Source organism: Ictalurus punctatus, chromosome 21 (genome assembly GCF_001660625.3).
Source record: "Ictalurus punctatus breed USDA103 chromosome 21, Coco_2.0, whole genome shotgun sequence".
Lineage (NCBI taxonomy): Eukaryota > Metazoa > Chordata > Actinopteri > Siluriformes > Ictaluridae > Ictalurus > Ictalurus punctatus.
In genome coordinates this window covers 1,111,119-1,123,275 of record NC_030436.2, presented here as the reverse complement: position 1 = coordinate 1,123,275, position 12,157 = coordinate 1,111,119, and the positions used below count along the sequence as shown (strand labels likewise).

At 39.9% G+C, this 12,157-nt stretch overlaps 2 protein-coding genes across 2 annotated transcripts in view; one reads left to right on the top strand and one right to left on the bottom strand.

Moving 5' to 3' along the window:
* Positions 1–3,643, bottom strand: part of cpne1 (copine I) — a 33,916-nt gene extending 30,273 nt beyond the window's left edge. The window contains exon 1 of the mRNA XM_053674053.1: positions 3,503–3,643. The gene's annotated coding sequence lies outside the window, so the exon portion shown is untranslated. The remainder of the gene's footprint in view (positions 1–3,502) is intronic.
* A 5,794-nt stretch (positions 3,644–9,437) lies between these two features.
* LOC108281067 (protein BTG1) lies at positions 9,438–9,776 on the top strand. The gene has a single exon (XM_053673902.1). The coding sequence runs from the start codon at positions 9,438–9,440 to the stop codon at positions 9,774–9,776; it is 339 nt and encodes a 112-aa protein (XP_053529877.1).
* The last annotated feature ends 2,381 nt before the right edge of the window (positions 9,777–12,157 follow it).

Sequence of the window (12,157 nt, the reverse complement as noted above, 5' to 3'; positions counted from 1 at the left end):
CGTTGTCAACGAATCTCATTATGGATCACTTGGTCTGCGCATGGCACAGGGCTCATTTACATCTGTTCCGAAAACATGCACCGGAGAGTGAATACTCAAATTGTGTCCCAAATGATGTACTATACACTTACACTGTGTTCCCTACTCTAATGTATGAAAGGTGATATCGTCTCAAATGGAACACGAGCAGTTTTTTACTAACCAGAAGTATAAGCCGCTTCCCAGTTGATGGCACATGAAGTCAGAAGAATGTAATGCGACGCTGCTAGCTTTAGCAGAATACCCAGAGTCAACAACAATACATTTCTTATTTACTGTTTGTTACCGTTATCTTTTATGCCCAACATGACCTCAGTCGCCATCAGACGGAGGTGTAATAGTCAAGTAACAACGGGGGTGGGGACCTAACAGTACTCTAAGGCAGGAGGGCAGTTTATATAAAATGCAGTGAAGACGACTATCCTGTAAACTTTACAAAGCAGAGTTAAGTAGCACTGTAGCGCGACAGTGATGCACAAGCACAAACTATGTTTATATCCAAAATATCCCACTGTGTGTAAGGACTTGGGGGAAACTGGTGCGAGTTGCGTAGAAGGTTTAGTTTAATTCAGGTTTCTGCATTCGCACGCTTGCAGTGCAACTTCTGTAGTTTATTATAATGGAAATAATCTATTCGTAATGATTATATATATACACATATATATATATATATATATATATATATATATATATATATATATATATATATATATATATAAAATATATTCCTCACTCGCAATGTAGATGCGGTGATAAACAGTGGGAGCACAGGTAAGATCTGTAATGTCTCATTAAAAGACTACGATCAAAGTAAAACATAGTTAAAACATTACGCGTAAAGGCACTGAGTAACAGAAACCATACATTTTATTTTTATTTTATTATTAATTTAGGACTGCAGCTTAATTATCAGTGCTTTTTTGTGCATCCATAAAAATAATACACAAATACTATTATGTAACACAAACTTATTTTTTATATATGTATAAAAAATGTGACAGTTGTGTTTAACGTAGTTTTATATAATCAAACTAATCGATTAAAAGGAAAAAAAAATAATCAGCCGATTAATCGATTATGAAAATAATCATTAGTTGAAGCCATAGTTCTCATGCTCTTAAATGTCAAACATGTGAAACAAGTTCACTCTTGCTATTATTCATTATAGCAACACCACTCTCTCACTTTCTTTTCTCTCTTGAAGTTAATAATGCAGCTGGTCATGTAATAGAGAAACCGGAAAATGTAAACTCCTCTGTCCCGTGGACTCTCCCATGTCAGAAAAACTAAAGAAACAGATTTACCTGACTGTTACAAAGCACCGACACTGGAGACTCCTTCCAAAAATGTTCAACTCCTTATGGAACTCTCCTTACTGGAAACTTCTCGATCTGTTAACATGAACATCTGCCACACAAGTTGCTGTGTATGTTTTTTTTTTTACAGTAAATATGAAAACCTAGTAGACCGAGCACATTAATATTTGCACCAGCACTTCTCTCAGAGCTACTGTTACAGAAAATTACTTCTTGGTTCTGCAATGTGGCTATAAGAGTCAGATGGTGTATGCCTTCAAAATTTACATCACCAGACAATAAAGGCAGCAGCATAAACACTTTTTTTTTATTTCAATAATTGACCACATTTTGCCTACGTAGCTTGCAATTTTGTTTCCTACTTTTGGCACAAGATTAGTTCCATAATTGGACACAATATACTCCCTAAAACAAGTCTAAAAATCTCTGACCATCACACCGGCATGAGCAGGTAATCAAAACCATACCAAAATATACCAAAAACCAAGTCTAAATCCTCCAGGATGAGGGGTATATACTACAGGATTATATATCACTCCACACCAAGTCTACATCCTCCAGGATGAGGGGTATATACTACAGTATTATATCACTCCACACCAAGTCTACATCCTCCAGGATGAGGGGTATATACTACAGGATTATATAACACTCCACACCAAGTCTACATCCTCCAGGATGAGGGGTATATACTACAGGATTATATATCACTCCACACCAAGTCTACATCCTCCAGGATGAGGGGTATATACTACAGGATTATATATCACTCCACACCAAGTCTACATCCTCCAGGATGAGGGGTATATACTACAGGAGTATATAACACTCCACACCAAGTCTACATCCTCCAGGATGAGGGGTATATACTACAGGATTATATATCACTCCACACCAAGTCTACATCCTCCAGGATGAGGGGTATATACTACAGGAGTATATAACACTCCACACCAAGTCTACATCCTCCAGGATGAGGGGTATATACTACAGGATTATATATCACTCCACACCAAGTCTACATCCTCCAGGATGAGGGGTATATACTACAGGATTATATATTTCTCCACACCAAGTCTACATCCTCCAGGATGAGGGGTATATACTACAGGATTATATATTTCTCCACACCAAGTCTACATCCTCCATAATGAGGGGTATATACTACAGGATTATATATTTCTCCACACCAAGTCTACATCCTCCAGGATGAGGGGTATATACTACAGGATTATATATTTCTCCACACCAAGTCTACATCCTCCAGGATGAGGGGTATATACTACAGGATTATATATCACTCCACACGAAGTCTACATCCTCCATAATGAGGGGTATATACTACAGGATTATATATCACTCCACACCAAGTCTACATCCTCCATAATGAGGGGTATATACTACAGGATTGTATATCACTCCACACCAAGTCTGCAGCACAAAATATCAGCAGAGCCATTAAATCAACTTTGGGGGGACTTAGGGAAAAAACGTTACACCAAAATGACTGACCACACAAGTCTGTAAAAACTTAAGACCTGATAGCAGAGTTGAATCAATAATAATAATAATAATAATAATAATAATAATGATAACAAACAACCCACAAACCCAGCTGTCAGGATCAAAGCAGTGGACTCGCTGAGCCCTACAACAACAAGCCAGAAACAGAAAAGATGGAGGTGAGGCGAAAACCAGTATTCATACCTGTTTGGAAACAATGCCAAAACACAGCCTGGTGTGCAGAAATACTGCGACTGGGAGAAGAATTTGATATTTATAAACCACATGGCAGAGCGAGCGGCCGGTCAGAGCGGAGTACACACCGACAAAATGGCGCAGCAGTCAGGCTCCTCAAACAACAGCTAATGCTACTAGCACCATACAGCCAAGCCAACTACAGGTCGAGTTCATTCTGCACAAAAACACCCAAACACACACATCTTTACCAAACAGCGGAAGAAATGCAACGTCGAGCAGGTTTCAACGGACATCATGAGAAACCCTAGGCGTCTCTGTTCCTACCAGTCCTGCCCTACCACCACCACCACCATGTTCACACTCACTGCAGCCTGCAAATGGCGTCAAAGCGGTGTTCAGCTACAGTGCAAGATTTGTGTGAACTGCTATCCTCTGATTATCCTTACCGAAAATATCTGCTTTAACAGATTTGTTTTAGTTGGTTGGGATTTGTCACTAAAACACGATGTCTCCTCTGCGCCTGCACTCTCTCGCCGCCTGCAGAATCATCTTTGTATGGAGAGCGTTCAGCGATGGCGAACACACTGACTACAAAGACCGGTGATCTGCCTGTGTGGTGGGCGTGGCTATCTTTTTAAAAACCACGCCCTTCCGCTCAGCGCCATCTACTGGTTCGTGTAATAAACGCATTTGTTCATTGTAAGACTTTGCGCACAAAGCGAGGTCCATGATGACGTAGGCTGAGTCCCAATTCGCCTACTATCCGTCCTAAATAGTATCCGGGATTTAGAATTTGTACGTGCCAAATCGTAGTATGTTGAAATGAGTATGCCAAAGGTACCCGGATGGTCTACTATTTCCGGTACATTTTAAAAGTGTGGATCCGTGGACACTTGAGCCGTTTCATAGTATGCGATCTTGTGTACTCATTCTACGTCATCATCCATCGCCAAAGTTCAGTTCCAATACTTAAGAACACAATTACGCGTGGAATTAGCTGGATGTTTTCTTTTATTTATGCAGTATTGTTCTGGTATTATTAGTATTGTTTATTATTATTATTATTATTATTATTATTATTATTTTCCTGCCAAGCTACTGCCCACACTACAGTGCAGTAAGTGGCGGTAATGCACCTTTAGTGGTTTGCCAACCGCCATTAAAAACAAAAAGAAGAAGAAGAAAGAAAGAAAGAAAGAAAGAAAGAAAGAAAGAAAGAAAGAAAGAAAGAAAGAAAGAAATTAGCTGGATGAGTAGTTGATATCGAGGATGCAGACTTGAGTGCACCATAGAGATGAGGAAATGAAGCCTCATAAAGCACTGAGTCTTTCCCCTGAGTTTTCCGGGAAAATATTCAAAACTTCGCGAGTGTCGAAAACAGCGTCATCTGGTGGTTTGTTGTTATTATTATTATTATTATTATTATTATTATTATTATTATTATTATTATTATTATTATTATTATTAATATAATAATAATATTTTTAAATAAAGCAGCCAAAAGCCTGTGGAAGAATCAGAGTCCATTCTTTGTGTTGTTAGAATTGAGAAACAACCTTTTTCAGCTAATATTGCACGAGGGTGAGGAGTGTTGTGCAGCATTTTAGAAAGGTGTAAATGAAATGTCGAAAAATAAATCAAGGGAATAGTAAAATTAAATGATATAGTATAAATTATGTACAGAATAATGAATGAAAAATGTGAAATGCAGTGAGGAGTTTGTTTACACTGACAACGTTCTCTTCTGTTACATGACGTGTTAGTATGTCCCAGTATTTGCATGCTCTTTTGCTACCCAATCGAAAGTATGTAGTTTTTATTCACAAAAAGAGTACATACTTTTAGTGCATAGTATAAGTAAGCGGATTGAGATGCAGCAACGGCTTGCCAAGGTTGGAGGGGAAGAACTCTAGTGTCCTGTACAGACCCCTGACCTGATCCCCACTGAACACCTTCAGGAAGAACTGGAACTATGAACTGGAATTTATCTCAGTGGCGGAATGACAAAAATTTCCACATCCACATTACAAAATATAGCGGAAAGTTTTCCCAAAAGAGTGGCTGGTATAGCAGCAAAGGAGGGACCAAATTCATATTAATGCCCATGGTTTTGGACATTAATATGTCCAGTGCTACCTATTTCATCCTCATTCTAAACCTGTCCATCACTTTCCCCTAAATGACTTCTCCAGTGAAGAGAAGAGATCTCCTAATATCTATTTTCACTGGTCTTTAATTTCATTTAGTTATTGGCAAAATACAGACTGAGTTGTGAGTTGCCCTCACTTAAATTTGCAGTCATTCATGTAGGTCCCTGCTGGAAAAAAAAGAAAATGAGAACCATTGTTCCTTATTGGAATAAATGTATTTGTAATTTGTTTCTTGGAGCATCACACTAATACTTCTGTATTCATGAAGATCGTGTTAGTTTGGAAAAACTATCGTAGCTTATGAGAGCTCTTGAGTGTGTGTACGTTTATGTATAAAGCCTTCAGGAGAACGCTAATTGGTCAAGGCGGGTAGGTGTGTCCGGTTGCGTACCTGGAAAGGTAAATAAAGACTTCATTTGATTTATTTGCCCAGAACCACAGTGGACAAATCATATCATACATACAAAAATAAGAACAAGGGGGGAAGGCATCACATGACAAATGAATAGATGAACACATATGAACAAAAATGCAGTAATTTAAAAAGAATAACATTTAAGCATACACAATAAGCAAGAAGTGAAAGGATAGAATGTTGATGAAATGTTGTGACTCTTCTGTGTGTTTTATTAAAGGTTTTAGAGTAATGTTCTAATGTAATTAAGATGCACAAAGCAAAACAAACAACAACAACAAAAACACAGATGTGCAGGGAGAGAGACAGAGATTTTAAAATATATAGAAATGAAATCCTCTCAAAAGGATGCAGGTAGGTGGGTTTGCTACTCTAAATTGTCCTGGTATATAATTGTCTTGTGCTGTGTTCACAGGATAGGCCCTGGATCCAATGTGACCGTGTGCCAAATGCCACAAATGTATGTAGATATAAACAACAGCTTCTACCCATAATGACTCAAGCACACGGAACACTCACTTCGTACGAAAGTTTGCCGACTAGCTAAGTTGATTATCCTACCACATGACTAACCTTTCCAAAATGGTGGAAATTCCATATGACATTGTGTCATAACATCATATTTTCAAGTTTATAGACTCCTTGTATTCAGCAATATGACACGTTTCTGTTTTGATATAGGAGCTTCTTGCATTTCCAGCAGTGCTGTTTACATTCATCAGTACAGTGAGACAGTAACTTGCACCTCTGGAGTTGGGAGTTCAAATACCACTTCTGCTCTGTGTGCACAGAGTCTGCAAGTTCTCTTCATGCTTCAGGGGTTTCCTCCAGATACTCTAGTTTCCTCCCCAGTCTAAAGACATGTGTTGTAGGCTGATTGGCGTTTCCAACTTTTCCAGGGCAAGGCCCCCCAAATGGCATTAACATTTGACCGAGGCCCCCCTTTTGCAAGATGTCTTTAAACCACATTAAAAATACAGACTTCTGAATATATCCCCCTGTTTTATTAATAATTACATCTTACATCTTTACATTATATTGGGAATTGATTGTGTGTGTGTGTTTGTGTGTGTGTGTGTGTGTGTGTGTGTGTGTGTGTGTGTGTGTGTGTGTGTGTATGTGGTTGTCTGAGAGTGAGAATTTATTTTTCACACCAAATTGTTGAGGCCCCCCGAGCGTCCCCTGCTGGCCCCCACTTTGAAAACCACTGCACTTGCTTTTTTTTTTTTTAAAGAATTCTCCTGCTCACTCTCATTGGTCCTTTTCACCAGAAGTGAACAACCAATCAGATCGCGTTTCTGAATTGCGTAGCCCATAGGACCTAGTGGAGCGCGTGTCCTTGAAGACCGGTCCTCAATCCTACGTATGTCGTAGTCGCCAGCGTAAAGTGAGATTGGAATGTTCGAGAATGTTTACCACCTACTACAACTCCGAGGGCCGAACAGGCACAAAGTGAACTAGTTTTGATGAGTGTGGAGATTGTGTCAGATTGCGATCAGAAAAGAGTCAGGAAGTCCATGTGAATTAGTTTTGAAGAGTGTGGAGTAGGCGAGTTGGGTTTAAGAGTCATTTTATCTTTGTGTTGTGATCAAAGGAAACGTGCCAACCTACTACTCGGACCAGGTGACTGAAAATTTCTAGATGAGCCAATTTAATAAACATTGAACCTAAACGGAAAGCTGAGTGTATTGTATGATATTTTACAGCTTATGAGAATATTTCGCGATGAAAGCCGAGGTGTCCACAGCTGTGAGCTTTATTACCACGCTACTGAGAGGAACAGGACTTCTGTCTGAAGAACAACTCCAACACTTCAGACATTCTCTGGAAGAGGCTTTAGGAGGTGACATTTAGTCTTTGTTCAGTCCACTTAACTGGTTTATTTTTCACTTTCACTGAAATGGACTAGTTACCTCCTGGTTCAAGGATGAGTCTCAGATGAACAATGTACTGTACACTGTACAGTGATTTCCCTTGCTATGAAGTCAAAGGGAAAAGCTTATCAGTATGACACTAAATTCAAGTATAATGAGTCTTTATTAGTCACATGTACATTACAGCACAGTGAAATCATTTTTTCTTCACATATCCCCTGCAATGTTAGGAGGTTGGGATCAGAGAGGGTTAAGGGCCTTGCGCAAGTGCCCAACAGTGGCAGCTTGGTAGTTCTGGGGCTTGAACCTCCGACCTTACGATCAGTAACCCAGAGCCTGGCAGTGCTGGGGTTTGAACCCGAACCCTAGGCAGTAACTCCGAGCCTTAACCGTCAGGCCACCGCAGACATTTACTTTACATCATCCAGCATTAGGCATATGTGTCTAATGTGTGGCTTAAAAATGTTAGAAAAATCGGGGCAGTATAAACCTGTCGCAGACTAAAAATTTTTAAATAATTCTTTGGTTGTGAGTTGAGGTGGGCGTAATGTGAAATGCTCACTGATGGCTGATTTAGTGCCAAGTTCTGGCAGTGTCAACATTTTTTTTTTTAAATCTTTTTAAAATGAAATTCACATATGTAAACGATGCTCATCTATAACCCACCAAGAGAAAAATCGTGGGACAGCTTGCAGATCTGTCATTGGAGGATGTTCATTATATAATCTGACATGAAGAGCATACAGTGTATTGTTGCACAGTTTGTTACAGAATTTGCAGAGATTTGGGATCGTCATACAGTAGAGAAATCTTAAAATACTGCTGAAATCGAACAGTGCAAAACAGGCTTTAGAGTTTTAAGTCCCTGTGAAGTGCCTTGAAAGACACAGCGTTATTCGATGTGTTGACGTAATAGCCAGTGAAACAGGAAGTTAGGGTGGGACATATCGAGTGGCTCCTCCCCCTTTTATATAAAATAGCCAATAGCGTTTAGATTACCTCACAGCCCGGGCTAAATCCGGGTGCACACTGTCCGATTTTTAATAGTCCTTTGCGACTGTTGCTTGTCAGACTGTACGAACACGATCCCCGCTGTAAGCCATGTCACACTGTAGGATTTCGGTTGTCATTAATGTCGGACTGTACGACAGTCAAGACGAGAAAAACGGACGCACTCACGTGAGAAGACTCGTGCGGAGGAGGAGAAGCCACATTACAGGACTGCCTCAAATCCTCCGACACTGACAGAATTTAATCACAACGGCCGTTAATCTGTCGGGAAACGCGTCAAACTAGCGAGCAATGACTACAGATTTTAGCCTGGGATTATAGGGATCTTTTAGGATTCTCGAAATTTGTCTCGGACGACCAAATCGTGACCAAAATCGTGCAGTGTGACCCCGGCTTAATACGCACTTGACGGTTAGTACTATGGACGCGAGCCTGAGCAATAACGACGTATTGGATTCACTTGTGCAGGATTCAAGCTGTTTCCTTCTTAACCAGTGTACACTTGGAAAATGAATAAAAGGCGGGTGTTTGAACAGCCAAAGACACGGCTCAACGACGGCAACTTCGGCACGGTGTTTATAATGTTGGGGGCGGGGCACTTCGGATCCTTGAGAGCATTTATTTGGACAGAAAATCTAAAGAGAAGCCGAAGTGCAGGGCGATGTCATCAAAACTGTTGATTCGTATTGCTGGTAGAGAGACTGTACGTTTTGAATGCAAACATCTCACTGCGAATGTTGTCATTGTTTTTGAGCACACTAGCTTATAGATAACCTGAAGCCCAACATACACAAAACTTCAATTTTGATCTCATGGGGGCTTCATCTCAGGAGCGTTAGTGTGACCCCAAAAATGCTGCCTTTCTTGAGAGCCTCCTCCAAAGTGAATGGTAGTAATGATATTTTAACAACAAATCTATTCTTAAAACAATATGATTTTAGAGCATTATGAGGACCACTGGTTTCCCGACGCACCTTTTAGAGGTTCGGGATATCGCTGTATCCGGATCAATCACAAGATGGACCCGCTAGTAGGGAAGGCCGCTTACACCGTCGGCCTCAGCGGGAAGCAGCTTTTATCCCTCTTACCCTGCCAGCTTACGGTGTGGGTCGACCCCTACGAAGTGTCGTGTCGTATAGGGGAGGACGGGTCCATTGGTGTACTGTATGAGTCCGCACCGCCACCGGAGACTCATCTGAACTCTGTGGACAGCTGCGAAGAGAAACTGAGACTGGGTCACTCGATGACCGTGATGACTGTCTCCAGCTAATGTCTCATTTGTTTTATACTTTTTTTTTTTTTTAATGATTTTTGGAAATTGTGTATATTTGGATTCAATACTTGATTTTAATGCCTGTACAATTTTGTAAATTTTAATTAAAGCTAATGCTAAAGTATTTTTTCATAGTGTTCCATATTATGCATATAAAATATACTACATGTACAGTAAGTGCACACTTTAGGTGTAACTGTAGCCCATTTGTTGCTATACACAATTTCTAACCCCTTTTTACCACATTCATCAGTGGGAAAGGTCCATCATAGGACCACACTGAGTCACTCATAGCTGTGGCAGACTCACTACCACGTCAGTGTCGCTTCTGTGAATGATCAGCCACCCAAATAATATCTGCTCACGTGTACCATATGGTGGTCTGAATTAATGTTCACTTGGTCATTAAGATATGAATTGAATAAGGTCAAACGTCTGCTGTACAGTCACGACAACATGTTACAGCTTACATATTACTGATGGTTATGAGAAACCAAAATGTAGGTGTATGTGAAGTTTATTTATCACAAGATAATGTACAGTCTCCTCTGAAAGTATTGGAACAGGAAGGCCAATTCTTTGGTTTTAGCCATACACACTGACGACATTTGGGTTTGAGACCAAAAGACGAATATGAGACAATAGATCAGAATTTCAACTTTCGGTTCCTCATATTTACATCTGGAACATGAGAGAACATGGTATCTTTGGTTTGAACGCACCCATTTTTCAAGTGATCAAAAAATATCCTAACAGGTGATTGACAGGTGTGTCTTGTTGCCCAGGTGTGTCCTGTTAGATTGATTCTTTAAACACTTAATAACTCTGAATGTCTACTCTTAGTTTGAGACCATGGTTTCAGCTGTGAAGACTGTATTTGTTGTTTAAAAAGGATAAACCAACATGAAGAACAGTGAGCTGTCTTGAAGCTGAGAAAAGAAAATCCATCAGAGCCGTTGCACGAGCATCGGGCATAGCCAGTGCAACAATTCGGATTGTCCTGAAAAAGAAACCACTGGTGTGCTAACAACCAGACATCAAACATGCTGACCAAGGAAAACAACAGCAGATGATGCTAGAAACACTGTGAGAGCTGTGAAGACAAACCCAAAAACAACAGTCAGTGACATCACCAACAGCCTCCACAGAGCAGGGGTGAAGTTATCACAATCCAACATTCGAAGAAGACTTTGAGAGCAGAAATGAAATAAAGTGACTGCAATCACAAAACAAATGTGCTGTGCACGACATAGAGGTTTTCTCAGTGTGGTAAAAGTAGAATACATTCATAAACCACATTAAACTACATACAACCTACACACTTTCAACACCGTGTACTTTCAGATTCACGCTGATATGTTGCATCATACTACATTCGCTGTCACCTCACAGACCCTGAGTTCAGGATACTGTCTGTGTGGTGTTAAGCATGTAATTCCCCGTGTCCATGTGTGTTTCCTCTGGGTTCTCTGGTTTCCTCTGGTGAATGTATGTGTGCATGGTGTCCTGCGATAGAACGGTGTCCCATCCACAGTGTATTTCTGCCTTCCGCCCAATGTTCCTAAGAATGTCTCTGGATCCACTGTGACCCTGACTAGGACAAGGCAGTTACTGAAGACCAATGAATGACATTTAAACACAGACTCCTATTTTCATCGTGATCACAATTCTTTGCTTCCTTAAATTAATTAAACATAACTGACTGTGATAAGCCTTAGTAGGCTTGACGGTGGTGTGTTAAACCTCAGGTTCCCCAGTTGTGTGTTTTGTTTGTTCACTGGTTTGAAATCGTCAGTCAGTTATTCATTTATTCAGAGTGTAACCGAATTTGCATTAATTATATGAAAATTCATGTTACTAAACAGCAGTGTTATTTTGACTCAAAGATGTACATAAAGCGGATAATAATGTATTTTCTCTAGATTTAATAAATATGCAGTACAGTAAAAAATAGTTTATTTCTAATTAGTTGAGAAATTATGAAAAATAATCTTCGTTTCAAAATATCGTGATTAATATTTAATGCATTATTTTATAACACACACACACCCTAATTCAGCCGAGCATTCTGATTGGTTCTTCCTTTTTAATGAAATGAGTGTGACCAGGATACGCTTGCTCAGGGGTTCCCAAACTTTTCCAGGGCAAGGCCTCCCAAATGGCATTAACATCTGACCGAGGCCCCCTGTCTTTAAAACACATTAAAAATACAGACTTCTGAATATATCCCTCTTTTCTTTTTTTTTTATTAATAATTACATCTTACATCTTTACATTACATTAGGAATTGATTGTGTGTGTGTTTGTGTGTGTGTGTGTGTGTGTGTGTGTGTGTGTGTGTGTGTGTGTGTGTGTGTGTGTATGTGGTTGTCTAAGAG